Genomic DNA, 18005 nt, shown 5'->3' on the forward strand with positions numbered 1-18005 from the left:
CCTGCTCAATCATAATAGCTCGAGCAGGTGAAAGTGAACTGCAGCTCACTTGTGAGTAGCTCCCTACGTGAAGATTCATAATCGCTATGTATATGATTCATATATGATTGATAATAACCCATATACTCGCCTTTATAAGTTTAATATTCCATAAAACAGTTTTAAATTTTACAACGTTTTTTTGCTTCTCCCGGAAAATTATTATTTTGTTAGTTACGACTTTTGGCATTTATGGTGACGATATTCTCCTGTTTTAAAACGAACTGAAGCAGAGAGTCTTTTTAGACGTTCTGGAGCCGGGTATCCTTCCCAAAGTTTTAATAAAGAAGATTATTAAAATTGTTTTTACTTTATTCGAATTCAGGCTTCAAAATAACATTTTCTTTAGTTGGATTTAATATTTACAAAATTAAACACATCTCTTTTGATATGATCAAAATCCATTAAACAAATTATACATTCTTTAACTTATAATACTTTACAATAAATCAATATTATGGATAAATAATATCGTCCCGTCCCTCTTCCTGCTCCATTACTTTGGCAAATATTTCAAATACCGCATTTCATGACAAAGCCAAACAGCAAAAGAGAGCAACAACAACGAACCCGATTGATGGGCAGCAGCCAAATGTACGGGTACATGACTCAGTAATGTGCTAATACCCAATGTGACTTGCAACCAAGCTACCAATGCGGCTGAGTTCATGGCCCAATAGGCCCGCTTGGGTAATCTGGTGCGTCTAGACAACAGCCACATGGCTGAGACCAGAGACAATGTTGTAACGCCCAAAATGCGATGATTAAATTGTACAGTTGTAGGATTCTCGGTTATATTCTTACTGATGGGTTGGAATGCCAAAATATCATCCGGCAACCATTTATCCCCCATTTTGGGGAAGGAATTATAAACCAAACCTGCATCCAGGCCAGCTACAAAGGCACCCGAAAATGCTGTTAGGAAAATCAATCCCTTGGCTGCATAAGCAAAACGTTTGAAACGCAAGGTACTCAGACTGGCTGTTGGGAATTGTTCAGCTGGTAGTAATTTCTTCAAGCCCTGTGACAAGAATAGTGTATAAAGGACAAATGCAACACCCAAATGAGCAGCCAAACGATGCTGGGATACACGCGGCACATCATTGACATCATCAAAACGGTTTTCCAAACCCGATTTGACCATATACCAACCCATCAGACCTTGGCAACCAATCAAAGTGCCCATGAGTAGGACAAATTTCTTGGTGGTAGAATTCAATCTACCCTTGGACCAAAAGTAAATGGCTGGCAGCAGGAAAACTGCACCAATAGCACGGCCCCACATCCGATGAATATACTCAAACCAGAAAATGCGACGAAATTCATCCACGGTCATGTTTTGATTTTTCCTAAAAAAAGAAAAACCCATTAACAACTTTGGAATAAACCAATATATTGACTACACTCACATTTTAAATTCCGGATATTGCTGATATAGACGAAATTCTTCTTCCCATTCTGCCTGTGTTGTGGGAAATTTCTCACCCAGTAGCTTCCAGGTTACCATTGACAAACCGGACTCGGTTAAGCGTGTAACTCCACCTAAGGCAACAGCAAAATACACCATTCCACCACATACCATCAACCATTTTCCCACTGCCTTTTCACCTTGCACTACAATTTGTTGAGTTTGGCTGTGGCATATTCGTATGATGGGAGCTTTGAAGGTGTTTGGTTTGAGGAGGGACTGTTCACAAAGGGAAACACAAGAGACGGAATTTGAATTTCACAATTACTGAATAAATTATGAATTGATATTACCTTTGTTGTGAGACCAGTGGAGAGATTCCTTATTCCTCGATGTACCAAGTGAGTATTACTCCTGATCTGTGGAGCAATAACAGTGCAAGCTCTTAATAGCCGGCTCATGTTTTCCAAAGTTATCCAATCGCAAAGTAAAAGGGTAAATGAAAATCACTAGGAATTGATAGCAACAAATTATTATGACTCGAATTAGAGATCCCTACAGCAACAGGGTGCGTTCATGCTCATGTTTAAATTAAATACAGGGTGATACAGAGAAGATGTTATGACCTTGTGGTCTTCTCTAAGAAGACCATGTAGTCTTCTATAAGAAAACCTAATGGGCTTCTATAAGAAGAACTTGTGATCTTTTAGAATACCTTGTGATCTTCTTTTATAAGGCCTTGTGCTGTTCTATAAGAAGACTTTGTAGTCTTCTATAAGAAAATCTATTGGGCTTCTATAAGAAGAACTTGAGAGGCCATGTGCTGTTCTATAAGGATATGTGGTCCTTGTGGTCGTCTCTGAGAAGAGTTTAAGGTGTTATATAAAATAAGCTTGTAGTCTTCTACACGATGAGCTCATTGGCATGTGACCTTAACTAGGCGTTTACACTAGACAGTTTGTCTTCAAATACAACTCTGATTTACTAACACATACATACATTTGTCGTTTGGCTACCAGCTGTCCATCATTCTTTCACAGACAGCCGGGCTAACAAAATTTTGACATTTTTTGTAAAAATGTGTGAGATAATAATTGAAATGTGTTGAAAACGAAAGAACATGAACAAAAACAAAATATGTGAACGGAAAACAAAAGGAATTCGATGATTTTCATTAATAATTTTACAACTGTTTTTGTAGTTGTCTGGACGCCTACGTCATAAAGGCAAGTTTCGGGATTTTGACAACCAATACATGAAGTCAACTGTCCTGTCATTTGTAAACGCAGGGTAAAAGTTACTTGGTCTGTTCCAGAACTGCAAGAATCTACTTTTTCGATATGATAAAGAAAAATTTGCTGTCGTAGTAAAAATTTGTAGATTCTTGAAGGCTCTGCAACAGACACCTTGTCTTGTTCTACAAGAAAACCTTAAAAGACATTGGGGCCTTCCAAGGGAAATACTGTCTGTCGGAGAACTCTATTTTAGGTAACATGTAATAACCCCATTCATAATTTTAAATTTATTGAAAGCGGGCTACGTAGGTCCACGCTTTCGTATAGCCCCCATACAAAATGACGCGTCGTCGTTTTATGGAATTTTTAAGATATTTGGCCCATTTTACCTCCGAATTGGTTGTAATTTGGTATTTTGTGTCTCCAGAGGCCAAAAATATTCCTACCAAAGTTGGGTTATATACGTCCACGTTTTGGTATAGCCCCCATATAAAGTACGCGTAACTTTAATATATTTTGAATGTACTAGACCCATTTGACCACAGAATTGGTTGTAATTTTGTGTCTTCAGAGGCCAGAAAACATTCATACCAAAGTTGGGTTATATAGGTCCACGTTTTGGTATAGCCCCCACATAAGGCCCCTTATAAAGTACGCGTCATTTTAATATATTTTGAATGTATTAGACCCATTTGACCGAAGAATCGGTTGCAACTTTGTATTTTGTGTTTCCGAAGGCTAAGAAACATTTATACCATAAAATGTTTATATAGCCCCCATAATACAATATCTCCCGATTTTCGATATTTTGAACGTTTTAGCCTCATTATCACACCGAGATGGCTGAAATTTGGTATTTAGTCTTCTTTAGGCGTATAAAACTTTCCCCCAGAAATTTGTAGGTATAGGTCCACGCCATCATATGGCCCCCATATAACGGTACCTTCCGAATTTCGGTATTTTGAAGGTTGTGGCCACATTAATCCACCAAAATGGCTGAAATTTCTTACTTGTTTATAATAGTTTTATAAAATTTGTATATATTTTTTACATTTTAATAAATAATTTAAATTGTTTACAGAATATAAAACTCCCTAACGTAATGTGGCAAATTTTTGAAAATTTACAGTACTAAATTTACCAAACAGTTCCAAGGGATAGTGGCGATCTTCCACCGGGGCATGTATGCGGATTTGACGCATATGAGTATCACGGCCATTTTGATGATTGGAAATTACAGCAATCTGGAGCATAAAGGTGCGTATACACTTCACACTGCCATCCTTGATGGGTATGGTAACCCAACCTGAAGGTAAGAAAAATAATAATTTCCACATTGCAACAACCACAACATAAATTGAGCATTCTTACCAGTGGGTTCATTTAAGTCAACAATTTGCAACTCCTGCAAATCATTGAAATGTGATCCCGCCCTTATGGAAATACGTGATGGTGTATAACTTTCATCCAATTTATAATCGGTATAGATATAAATTTGGCTGATATTTGTTTTACGATGAAACTGGATATTCACTAAATGTGGCAATTGACCATCCGATTGCCAATATGTGTCCATAATATTATCCCTCAAACGTTCCACACCAAAGCCAGGTTTACATGATGATAGACTCCACACAGCCTGATTGCCTACCTCTCGCACCAGACCATTGCGTTCCTCTTCCAACGGGTCTTCTTTAATATCAGCCTTTTCACTTTCTTCATTATTCATTTGGAATTTTGTTTTAGAAACGGAGTAGGCCTCTTTGAATACAAAGCTCTTTTGCAAGACGCCGCAAACGAGAAATGAGGAAACTAGAGATAAAAATCGCGAATCAAAACAAAATTACCAACAAGTTGAAGGGGTTTAAAGATTGGAAAAGTGAGTGACAAATACAAGGCTTTTATAGGCAGGTAAACAGCTGTTTTGTTTGTACAGTACACTGGATGCCATATTCTTCCCAGCAAAAAATGTTGGAAGTTGTGCATGTGGGAGTTATGATTTCACAAAATCCTTCGATGCAATCCAACAGAGTTATGAAAAATGCTCTGCGTTCGATATATTTTATAAGCAGTTGCTGTAGAGATCCCTACAGAAAAAACCAGTTGGTTGATCCCTACACATTTTTTCAAAAGGCAAACAAGAGTGTATATATTTCGGAGAATTTAGTTGTTGTTGTTGTAGCAACGCATATATGTTCGTTCGCGTATTATTTCAGTTATCAAGTTCCTCTGTATCCAGACTCAAGTATTCTGCAACCTGGACTGTAGAGTTGTGTAGTTCTGGTACGAACTAGTTCCAAGGAACTATTCCGGACAAGGAACTATTGGAACTATATCCGGCTCTTTCAATTATATAGTTCCTTTAGTTCATATAGTTCCAGCCGTGCATATAATTCCTTTCATTTATATAATTCATTTTCTTTCTTCGATCTTTCTCGTTCGATTCCTTCATCATTCAGATGCGCCACATTGTTAAATAAACGTAAATCACATCCTCGTTACATTGCTGCAATTTATTTATTTGTATGCATGGCAGAACTACCAGGTGGTGGTATCACACCAGCTGATCGAATATGAAAAGTCAAATCCCTTTATAAAAAAATTATTTTTGTTGTAATTTCCCCAACAACATAAAGAAAGTTTTGACATAACATATTCAAAATTTTACGATGCCACTACCTGGGTAATTGTGCCATGTTTGTATGTCAATTAATCCAACAAAAGATGAAAACAAAAAGAAAGAGAAAGATTCGTTAAACTACTTCAATCTCGGAACTATTTGGAATGAAGAAAAAAAAGAACGAGGAACGAGAAAGATGCATTGAACTATATCGGTCTTGGAACGAAGGAAATCGACAGAACGATGAAAGAGAAAGATTCATGGAACTATATCGCTCTCGGAACTATTTGGAACTATGGAACTATATTAAGGAACTACATACATAGTTTCATTTGGCAAAAGGAACTAGAAAGATCGATCCGCTCCAGGAACTATATTGCCCAACTCTACTGGACTGGTTGCGTCCATAAAGAATGAGGAGACAGGTGAATGGGGTTAGCTGGGCAGTTGAATAAATGCAGAGTATCGTGTGGTCCCAATCCACATGCTGGGCATATGTTGGGTATCGTGGCGTCAATTCTGACCCAATACGAATTGAGGCGGTCGCATCGTCCGGATTTTAACTGAGCTAAAACCACTCGTGTTTGCCTTGGCAGCTGTCGTTCTTCTGCTGCGATGGATGCGGGATGGTTTCCAAGTACGGCATTCACACTGTATCTTCGTACTGCTTGCGCAACCATGTTGGTGTGAATACGATTCAAGCCTGCCTGATAGGCTCGTTGATCTAGCGGTTCTCTTTTATACCTTTGGACCTCTCTCTCTAGATCATGAAGGTCTCTCCTGACGTGCCTGGGTGGGGGGGCCTGTCCATTAAATCGTGACAGGGATGCTCACTGCGGTAACACCCAAGCAGGTACTGCATCGACAACATCTTATTGTGCTGACGCACCGGTAAAACCTTCGCCTCCTCATGAAGATGGTCCCTGTTGCAGTCCTCAGGGCGGCATTCTGGCAGGTTTGAATCTTCTTTCACTGCGATGCGCTAACCTTTGCGGACCACGCTGGCGCCGCATAAGCTTACCACAGACCGGCCTATTGCATTGTAGGTGGTCAACAAGGTTTCTTTATCAGCACCCCAAGTGCTGCCGGCCAGCGACTTGAGAACCTTGTTCCTAGTTCTGATCTTATTGCAAATAGCTGTGGCATGCGCGGACGACTTGAACATGCTATCGAACGTTACACCCAGTATTTTAGGGTAGTTAGTAGTCGGAATCAGGTGAACAGTGTGGCTGTGGACGGCGGATATTTTCATATTCCTCAGATGGAAGAACTGCACTAGGTCAGCAATGTAGACATTTAACCTATCACATATGTCATCGACGATAGGACCCGACGCCAAGATCGTACAATCATCCGCATAAATCACGATCTCTATGCCGTCTGGAGGGTGTGGAATTTCAGAAAGGTAGAGGTTAAACAGTTCCGGAGATATCACCCCTCCTTGGGGAACTCCCTGTTTCACTCTACGGGTTTTGGACTTCTTGTTTCTGAATTATATAAACGACTGGCGTCCACACATATAGTTGATTACCCAACGTTTCAAACATGGCTGCAGATTAGTTTTCTCTATATCCTCGAACAGCTTGGCATGGTTGACGGTATCGAAGGCCTTCGATAGGTCAAGAGCCACCATGACTGTTCGGTCGCACGGCCTTTTCTGGTTCAGTCCTCTACTGATATGTGCGGATATGGCGTCTAATGCTGTTGTAGTACTATGCATTTTCCGAAATCCATGTTGATGTTGGGCAACCTCTAGGATCTTTGCTACTGGCGACAGGAGTGAAATCGGCCTGTACGATTCACCCATGCTGGCATCCTTGCCAGGCTTCAGTAGCGGGACCACCCTGCCAACTTTCCAGGCATCCGGTACAATATGGGTGACTAACGATAGGTTGAGAACACTTGTTAAATACTCAACTCCAGGTTCATCCAGCTGCTTAAGCATTACCATCGATATTCGGTGCGGGCCCAACGCTTTGGATGATTTAGCGTTTCGGATGGCATCTGCAACATCGTAAATTGTGGTGGTACCTCCTCGGCTGGAAGAACTCTTCTTATACGGCGTAGCACACTTTTCTTCGCCCTATCACTCTCGGGGTGCTCTATGAACTGCCGGTAAAAATAACACGCGCACCTCTTTGGGTCAGTTACTGTCACGCCGTTGAAAGTAACAGCCGTTCTGTCATCCTTCTTTTCCGGACTCGAGAGTGATTTAACCGTTGCCCACAATTTACTTATTCCTGCACCAATGTTGCATTGCTTCAGATGCTCTAGCCACTTTTTCCGCTTATGTTCGCCCACTAGCCTGTTGACTTCAAGAGTAAGCTCTCTAACTCTTGGGTCTTCAGGGTTCATTCGACGAAGCTCATCACGCTCATTTGCTAGTCCCGTCGCCTCTGCTGGGAAATTTGGTCTTATGGAGAATTTAGTCGTGTTCCTTTACGTGCCTGAGGTTACCGGTTTTTACCACTATTTACCTATAAAGTGCTTCCTTACTTTAAAAAAATAATACAATTTATATGAGAGCAGTTCACCACTTTTACCATTTTTTGCCACTGTTACCATTTTTAAAAGTAAAGGAACAGACCATTTGTTATAAAATTAAGAAATAAAAACATAAGTTGCGAACATTTTTGCGGTAATTCACGAGACGGAAATTTTTAATGGAGTGGAGTTGAAGTCCATGTTGAAAGCTGAGCTAGTGATGGGAAGGCAACATAAAAAACTTTAGGATGATGAAAGAAAATCAGATGCGCTTGGATTAAATCGAGAATGGAGGAAGTAAGCTCAGATGTGATTGAATTTAATGGAAACTTTTTTTAATTTGTGTTTATATAATAAAGTTCTTTGTGTTCTTGTTTTACACAAATAATAAATGCCTTTTATTTATTTTGGGATATTTCGCAATGGCTTGCATTTTAATTGCATCTTTAGACTGATTAAAAATGCAATCCGAATAATGCATATAAATTCAATCCAAAACACTGCATCCAAATCTGTGATTTGTATCGAAAATGGAGTGCATCCTAGCTGTGTGCTGTGGAAGCAAAATGGAGTGGATCATAGCTGCGCGCTCTCTTGTAAAATTCATAAGTGAATTCATAGGAAAAGATGTACTCTAACGGCAAATGTAGAATACCCTTGTAGTGATTCAACCACATTCGCGGATGCAAACATTTTGCTGTGTTTGATTTGAGACAACATTCCAATTTTATCAAGATAATAACCCCTAGCACAAGTCAAACAATGTTCGATAATGGATGCTATATAACTGTCCAAAAGTGATTCAAAGACCTCTCCAATCCCCGGATTTTAATCCTATAGAAAATTTATGGAGTATTTTGGAGACAAATGTAAGAAGTCATAACATCTAAAGTATAGCTACCTTGCCTTGCATGAAGAATGAGGGAAAATTCAGATTTCTTGCAACGAAAATTTAGTTAAATCTATGCCAAAAAGGCTAAAAGCTGTAAAGGATATCACACCAAGACCTAAACATGTTGTTTGACAATTTTTTTTCTTTCTAAATTTACGTGAATTTTGCTAATTTTATTTTATTAATTTTAACACAAAATCATTTTTATTAATTTACTCTTAGCAATCGCAGTTTTAATGAAAGAAACTGATACTGTGTTTACATTTATGAAATCCACTCGATTTCAACTGTCAATTCCATTGTTCAAACGTCAAATGAAATCCAATCGATTTCAGATGAGTTTTCATTTGACGTATACACAAAGGAATTGACAGATGAAATCGAGTGGATTTCGTAAATGTAAACATAGTCTGGGTGCCACCGTGGTGCAAGTGACTGAAGGGTAAGTCTCTGTTAATGGTATTCGACAGCCACCATTTAGAAATGCACGGAAAACCGACTGGAACAAATTTAATGAACTAGTAAGCTCCAAGCTGCGAGTGTAACGATACCCCCAAACAGCCACAGCTATGAGACCGCCTGCCCACTCACTTACCCAGGCAGAAGATGTCAACCGGTCTGGTGGTCGAAAGATCTGGCTATTCTCAGAAAGACTAGCAGAAGGCTCTATAACAAAGCCAACAAAACAAAGCTGTCCACAGATTGGGAAAACTACAAAGTATTTTTCAATAAGTACAACAGCGAAATAAAGGAGGCTAAACGCAGATCATGGGTCTGCTTTAGCGAGTCTATAGAGGGAGAAAAGGATGTAGCCAGGTTTCGTAGAGCACTGTCGAAGGACCCCAAATCCATCGGCAGTATCAAACGGGATGATGGCACATGGACTAACACCGGTCTAAAAACTCTGGATCTCCTAGCCAAAACCCACTTTCCCAACTGTGCATGGATGCACCAGATCGCTCAGCCGATCCACATATGTGCAACCAAGCCACAGGGGAAGTGACTGTCATCGAGGAGATTATAAGTCACACAAAGATAGCTTGTGCGATAAACACTTTTAAGCCTTTTAAATCACCTGGTCCAGATGGTATCTTCCCTGCAATGCTACAAAATGCACTGGAGGTGTTGATCCCACACCTGGATCACATTTATAGGGCCTGTCTACGTCTATCGCTCACTCCGGTTCTGTGGAGGGAGGTCACGGTGACATACATCCCCAAAGCGGGGAAGTCAAGTCATACGCTTCCCAAAGACTATAGACCAATCAACCTATCTTCCTTTCTATTGAAAACCTTAGAAAGATTGCTTGATCTAGGAATAAGGTCCAAGCTTGAAAACAGTGTTATAGGTCCTGCCCAACACGCCTACATCAAAGGCAGATCGGTGGAGGCTGCACTAAATGAAGTCGTTGGTTTAATCGAGAGGAATATGATGGGCTCAAATTATGCGTTAGCAGCGTTTCTTGACATAGAAGGCGCCTTTAATAACGTCAAACTCGAATCCATCCACAATTCGCTCTTGAACTTAGGTGTTTCCACCACACTGATCAATTGGATCGATGGAATGCTTAGCGGCAGGATAATCAATTCAAATATCGGTGAGACCTCCATTCGGAAGTCTGTCACCAGGGGCACACCACAAGGTGGCGTACTATCTCCACTGTTGTGGCGGTGATTAACGAAATACTTAAGGAATTTGACGTGGTCATAATGATCACCGGGATGGGCACACAACAATGGACTTGGGATGAACCCATCTAAGACAGAGCTGGTTCTATTTACGAACAAGAGAAAAGTCAAACCATTCACCCTACCAACGCTGGATGGAGTGGCCCTAAAGCTCTCTCTAGAGGCCAAGTACCTTGGCATTATCCTGGATCACCAACTAACGTGGAAAAGGAATGTCGAAGAACGTGCCAAGAGAGGTCTTATAGCCCTTTATTCATGCAAGAACTCTATTGGTAAGAGTTGGGGTTTGAAACCACGGGTCATCCACTGGATTTTTACGGCCATAGTTCGCCCTATTCTGACTTATGGTTCATTGGTATGGTAGAATGCACTAAGTAAGACATCCCTTCTCCACAAGATTAATACCGTTCAAAGAGCGGCATCTCTCTTAATTACCGGTGCCATGAAAAGCACTCCACAGGCTTCCCTCAATGTATTACTGGATCTTCATCCGATGAATCTCGTGGTGCAAGAGTTGGCAGCAAAGAGTGCTCTCCGACTCAAGGAGATAAGCTCACGCCGCAACTTCGACTATGGCCACGCTGTTATTTTACGACGATCTGGACTATCAGTGGGATTGGAGGTAATCAGTGACTATATATCACCACAATTACACTTCCACGATATTGAAGTTCGGATACCTGATAGAGAAGCCTGGACCCACAACTCCCTACCTCTACCCGGTATACCGACAGATCCAAGATGGAAGGGTCAAACGACATCGAAATCGATAACTCAATCAAGCCACCCCTGTGTCACTTCATGCGGCTCCTAGAACAAGTATACAGGGCGAAGGCTGGTCAGATTTGGAACAACGAACCTGGATGTAAGGTATCATAGGCAATCTGGCCCAAACTCTCCAAACGGAAGATCACTTCTCTACTCTCTATGAGAAAACCCGACCTGAAACTAATGGTTGGAGTAATCACGGGACACTGCAGAATAAGATCAATGACCTGCAAATGGGATAGAGATGACTCCACGGACTACTGCAGATTATGCGAAGATGAAGAAGAAACAGAGACGATTGAGCACCTATTATGCCGTTGTCCAATGCTCAGGACCAGGAGAATCCAAACATTGGGTGAACATACAATATCATCTCTGACAACATTCTGCCAAGCCGACAACACTGCTTCTTCTCGCCAAGGGTCTGAAGTGGATTCAACATGAACGAATTACTTAATATGGCAAAACCTCCTTTACTCGCTCTCCTTTCATAAATAATTTCTCAATTGTCTTTCAATCCATAGCACTTTCTTAATTATTCTCCCTTATTTTCTTAATTACTTAGTTATTCTTATTTCTTACTTCTCAACTCGATACCTTCTATGCAATTATTTCTTTTCTTGTCTCCTGCCCACACTATACGATGAACACAATGGACCATAAGGTCTTCGAGTGGAGTGGCTGTCCAACACGACAGCTGCGCGTCCTTTAACCTAACCTTCCTATTTGCCCAATACACTGCTCCTCTTTTTCTTGTTGTTAGTTGCTCTCCTCAACCTGCTTTAATTAGTCTAATTTGACTTTAAATTTTATAAACGTAGACTCTGGTTTCGTTCTGAAGCGTAGTTGCTTTGTTTGCCAACTGAACGCTCTTAATATAATTACTAGTTTAATAGGAATTGAAAAATGTCAACTTTCAAATATCAATTATAAAATACAATAATCTCATAAATAATTCACATTTCTTATATTATTTTCCCGACAAGTTTTTATTATAATTTATAAATAGACGAAGCCGTTATAACTGAGATATCGAATCCCACTTTGTAGTGAGCTGAAAAAAAAACAAATTTTACGTTTTAAAAACGTAAAAACAATTGCAGTTTTGTTGCTGTAAAAAGAATAATAATTGCACATAAATTTATTGTGATTATCACATTCCATTACTATATACGAGGGATGGGAAAGATTACGAAAGATACGGTTTTAAAGCTCCAATTTGCAAATTTAAATTTTACATTTAGACAACCGTGGACTTTGGGGAATATTTTGTCTCCTTTACTAATTCCATATGGAAACATATGACTATTTTACAATGACAGATATTTTTTATTGCACTAAAAGGCGAGCTTATTTTTGTATATTCTTTGGACATCTACGTCTTCTTTTGCCTTGTGATGGTTCAATTCCAAAGCATACCTTACAATGTTGTTAGGGGTTTTAAGAAGAGTGTGGCCAAGCAGGCCAGGCTTTTGATATACATATGTATCTCCAAAACTATGTAAAATTAGTTTATCCATTGGCCGCTTAACTCAGCTTAGTTCTATGAATTTTTTTTAATCTATCGGCAATTGTAATCCTCTTGCTAACCACTATTTGCTTTATAAAGCCATCGTTTCCGCTTCACCTATTTCCTCATTCACCTATGACTTTTTGCCAATACAAATATCTATAAAAAAATTCACCTCAATGTAAAAATATGTGTTTATTTTTATTAGCTCGTATTTGATAATGTAAGGGAATTCGCTTGAACGTGTCAAATGTAACACGTTCTGGACTTACACAATTTAAACATAGATTAGCCATGAATCACCCAACGGCCAATCAAGAATTCATTTAAAAACAACACCACAACCACCACCACCCATGGATAGACAACTAAACGGCGATATGATGTCATTGGCTTAACTTTTAACTTCAATGAAGAAAAAAAGAAATAAATCTTTAAATGATAATTACACATTTAAAAGTACATACTTACATACTCTATTGTACCTAGTTGTTGTTGTGGCTTACATGCTGTTTGTTCGTGCTTACGTAGAGTGAAAGTTGAAAGTACAAGCATGTACAACAACAACGAAAAAAATATCACACAAATTTTCTCTATTTTCTTCAACCCGTCCTTGACCCAATTCCAATGGAAGACATCGCCATGTAGTCGTTCTGGTGGTGCAATGTCAGCGCAATACTTTGTCTGCTGATGGCACCATTAAACGGCGGGTGTTGTTTCCTCGCTCTCTCGTCGCCTATTGTCTGCATGTTGCTCTTCTTTTGCCATCATCATCATTAGTGGTTACCTCTATTTTACAAAAGACAACAAAAAGTTTATCAAAAACAATAACTTCAAACTACTGGAACACTCTCTTTCTCTATCCATCTCTGCAAACCAAACCCATTTTTGCCCGCTTTAACACTTCCACTCCCACAATAATGGCATTTAACCCCAAAAGCATACTTGGCGTCGGCGTCAGAGTTTGAGGCGACGCCAAATACGAGACACAATTCGTACTACATAAAAATCTCATTAAATGCTAAAATTTATCCATATTTACCAACAACACCCATGAATGATGGCGTTGAATTTTACAGCAAATTTTCTTTACATCGTGGCTCCACACACCAACACAAGCAAATACTTACGTACATGCCACCAAGCAATTTAGCCACAACGAAATACGAACAAACTATAAAAAATCCTTCCTGGAGTGAGTCATCATCCACTGCTCTGCTGCCATTCATAGCCGAATAGAATAACAACATTATATCGCATAATAAACATTGGCGATGATGAGGATGATATGATACCACGATGCAAATACTTATGGTCTTGGTGAAAAGAACATCGCCCAGAGGGAAAGAGATATATCGAGAAAGAGAGAGAGTATGAAGAATTAGCGCCAACAATCAGCCAGCCACTGGCGAAAACTTTTAATTCTTTCTCTATATTTATACCCTATACCACAATGTGGAAAAGGGTATAATAAGTTTGTTTTCCCAAAAATTCATGTAACGCCGCGAAATATTCGTCGTAGACCCCTCATGTGGTATACCAAACTTCATATCTCGACGAGATAAAGCGATTTAGCGATGTGTGTCCGTCCGTCCGTCCGTCCGTCTGTCCGTCCATTAAAAATTGTAATCAAGCTAGAGGCCGCAATTATGGACCGATTGTCACGAAATTTAGTATGGAGGTCGGGTTTGGACCAGAATAGAACTGATTAGTTTTTGGCGATGATCGTGAAATGTTAAAGGGATGAAATGGACCAAAAACAAAATTTTTGCTCGATTTTGTAGCCGCTCTGTAGGTCGCAATAATAGTCCGATCGGCGCGAAATTTTAAACGTAGTTTTGGTTTGAGATGAAGAAGTAGCGTGCAAGTCAACGGTATGATCGGATAATATTTAGCGGGTTAAATTGATCAAAACTTTTGTGTGAAAATTGGTAAAATTTCTAATGCACATCTTATAACAGCTAGCCCGGAAAGCTAGTGCACAGGGATAGTGGTATAGGGTATCACATGGTCGGCCCCGTCCGACTATAGTCTGTTCTTACTTGTTTTATTTTGGATTTCGTTAATAAAGGCATTTTTTCTCAGGGGTGGAATGAATGGTTGGATGGATGAATGGTGGTCGCTGAAACACAACAGAACAGCTAAAACATCAACAAACAAACCGCAAAAATCTCAAAGCAACATACAGTCAACCAAAAAAGTCTACATACACCCTATAAATCTCGGGTTTTATGGGTAAGGGATCATTTTTATGAAAATCCAAGTACATAGTTTTATCTCATATCCATAATAAACAATATTACATACAACAAAAATATATTCCATAATACGAATAACGGTAAATTCTATAAAAACAAAAAAATTAATAGGGAAAAAGTGTACATACACCCAATGAAATATTAAGATTACCGTAAAATTTATGGAATAAGCAATACAAATTTTACATTTTATTGTTTTATCGAATGTTTCGGGTTGTCTATGATATATTTTAGACAAAATAGGAACATATTTGTGGATTAATTGCCGTTATTTAATGCCAGACTTCGCGTATAGCTCGTTAAGGCGGACCCTTGCAGATTTCTTTGAGTTTTTCAGACTGGTAGTTTATGAAACCCTAGGAAATACAGTGGGACTAATTATTTTGAGACCCTAAAGCGCTTTGAAGTTGTTCTTATGGATAATAATGCTCCTGAGCTTCGATAAATATGTGAATTCCTGAGTTTTTTATAAATTTTAAAGATTTCACAACATTCCAAGGAGCAAATTACATGCAGAAGCCTTCGAATTACCTTGTAATAAGGTCTGGTACAACCCTCGAGCATGCCTTGAATCAGCAATGTAAAAGTATCCGACATTTGTTGCGCTTCAAGTGACCCTAACGGTCATAATACGAGGGCATACTAGTTAACAGTGTACATTTCATACAAATTGCATGCATTCTTTGGTGGTGCTTTTATTTTGATGCTTTGGAAACTTTAGGAGCGGGTTTGGAGAATAATGTTGTACATTTCTGATTGAGTTAAGGTCCAAAAATGTATTACAAAGTAATTCCAAGGTTCTTGCTTGTAATTTGACCCTTGGAATGCTGTGAAAACTATAAAATTTATAAAAAAAAACTCAGGGATTCGCATATTTAGCGAAGCTCAGGAGCATAAATTATCCAAAAGAACAAGTTCAAAGTGCTCTAGGATCTCAAAATAATTAGTCCCACTGTATTTCCTGGGGTTTCATAAACTATCAGACTGAAAAACTCAAAGAAATCTGCAAGGGTCCGCCTTAACGAGCTATACGCGAAGTCTGACCTTAAATAACGTCAATTAAAGCACAAATATGTTCCTATTTTGTCAAAAATATATCATAGACAACCAGAGACATTCGATAAAGCAATAAAATGTAAAATTTGTATTGCTTATTCCATAAATTTTACGGTAATCTTAATATTTCATTGGGTGTATGTACACTTTTTCTCTATTAATTTTTTAATATTTATAGAATTTACCGTTATTTGTATTATGGAATATATTTTTGTTGTATGTAATATTGTTCATTAGGGATATGAAATAGATCTATGTACTTGGATTTTCATAAAAATGTTTCCTTACCCTTAAAACTCGAGATTTATAGGGTGTATGTAGACTTTTTTGGTTGACTGTACTTACCCACACCATTGCACTGCCTGTTTAAACACAACACAAAGGGAAACAAAAGGAAAAAGAGCAACGGTTTTTAAATTGAGTAGTACAGCAATGAGAAGGTAATAGGGTTGCCATTTCAAAAGTTCGATTAAGGGATAAATCAATTCAAGGATAAGTCGTATTTACATCAAACCGGCAAATACCAAATACTAAAAGGGGGTACAACTGCGAAGGGTACAAATCAGCTGGTGTTTTTGATTTAATGTATTACATTTACAAATTTAAGGAGTTGTGCATAAAAAAAATCTTTTTTCATGAATTTTTCAAAGAAACTCCCAATATTTCTAAGTAGATCTTTTTTCAACCGAGCTTCAATAATAGTAGCTTCTTGCAGGTTCTGGAACAGAGCAAATGTTGTTTTGACACATGCATTGAATATACGTAACTTGGTTTGGATGGATATTTGTGGAGATATCCATATTTTAGACAATCGTCCAAAAGGCCGTTCTAGCTTTGCCCAGTTTAAAATTCACATCGTCCTCAACTCCTCCTTGGGCTGACATAATACATCCTAGATAACAGAATTGTTCAACGAAGTCAATTTCTACATTATCTATATTGAATTTTCGGGTGATCTTACCGTTTATTTGCATGGCTTTAGTCTTGCCGATGTTAAGTCATTGATTTTGCTTTGCATATCGCTATGTTTCTGGGATATTAGACATACAGTTGCACTGCAAGTGAACCACAAAGGAAAATATTGTCGATGTTAAATCGTAAAAAGAAAAGATGTAAGTGACCAATGAGTACGCTAATTTAAAGTTTAAACACCAACTATGATTTTCAAACTATTTGAGGTTTTCAATGTCGTTTACATTGTAATAGAATAATGAATAAAAGAAAACAAATAAATGCATGTCACAGTCAAAGTGAACCACACGAATTGTTTTTGCAAAATTAACGGTAAATTCTATCAGAAATGTTTTAAACCGAAAACACTTGATCGGTTAAGCATCAGTATTAGATTAACAGGCATTTCGCGAAGATGGGCGGACAAACTAGCCTAGATTTGAGAAGGCTTGTAATTAAATTGCACCAGGAGGGGAAATCGCAAAGAAATATAGCAGAAACCACTCAAATAAGCCGGGGAACTGTACAACAAATTATACAACGATATATCGAAAATAAATCAAGAAGAAACCTACGAAAGATTTGTACTGACCGCGACGAAGCTACATTCTTAGAGAGATAAAGAAAGATCCTCATCTAAGCGCTCCAAAGCTCACCCAAATGGTCAAAAATCATTTGGAAATTGATGCGAATCCTGAAACAGTAAGACGAGTTCTTAGAAAACGCGGATTTAATGGGCGAATTGCTAGCAAGAAGGCATTTATTAGCCTAAAGAACCGAAAAAAGAGATTAGCATTCGCTCGTGAATATTTAGCAAAGGACATGAACTTCTGGCAAAGGGTAATTAAGTTTATATAAGCAAAAAATGTACTAAATCCTGTTTATTTAGTTTTTATTTACGGATGAATCCAAATTTAACCTATTTGGACCAGATGGTAATCATAGGGTGTGGCGACAGAAAAATACTGAATTAATGTTAAAAAATATTTTGCCCAGTATAAAACACGGCGGTGGTTCAGTCATGGTCTGGGGCTGTATGGCAGGAAGTGGCACTGGAAACTTGCGCTACATACCAGGAATACTCAATAAATTTAGA

At 38.7% G+C, this 18005-nt stretch overlaps 2 protein-coding genes across 2 annotated transcripts; both read right to left on the bottom strand.

Moving 5' to 3' along the window:
• Positions 1 to 342: 342 nt before the first annotated feature.
• Positions 343 to 1974, bottom strand: LOC141387253 (heme A synthase COX15). The gene is made up of 3 exons (XM_073956650.1): positions 1801 to 1974; positions 1449 to 1726; positions 343 to 1388 (listed from the first exon to the last, which is right to left on the bottom strand). The coding sequence occupies exons 1-3, from the start codon at positions 1906 to 1908 to the stop codon at positions 536 to 538; spliced, it is 1239 nt and encodes a 412-aa protein (XP_073812751.1). The 5' UTR covers positions 1909 to 1974; the 3' UTR covers positions 343 to 535.
• Positions 1975 to 3705: 1731 nt separating this feature from the next.
• APC10 (anaphase-promoting complex subunit 10) lies at positions 3706 to 11810 on the bottom strand. Its single transcript, XM_073989581.1, has 3 exons — positions 11732 to 11810; positions 4054 to 4494; positions 3706 to 3988 (listed from the first exon to the last, which is right to left on the bottom strand). The coding sequence occupies exons 1-3, from the start codon at positions 11793 to 11795 to the stop codon at positions 3777 to 3779; spliced, it is 717 nt and encodes a 238-aa protein (XP_073845682.1). The 5' UTR covers positions 11796 to 11810; the 3' UTR covers positions 3706 to 3776.
• Between the last annotated feature and the right edge of the window lie 6195 nt (positions 11811 to 18005).

The sequence above is a fragment of the Musca autumnalis genome, unplaced genomic scaffold (assembly GCF_047663935.1).
Source record: "Musca autumnalis isolate F117 unplaced genomic scaffold, ASM4766393v1 scaffold_5, whole genome shotgun sequence".
NCBI classification, from domain to species: domain Eukaryota; kingdom Metazoa; phylum Arthropoda; class Insecta; order Diptera; family Muscidae; genus Musca; species Musca autumnalis.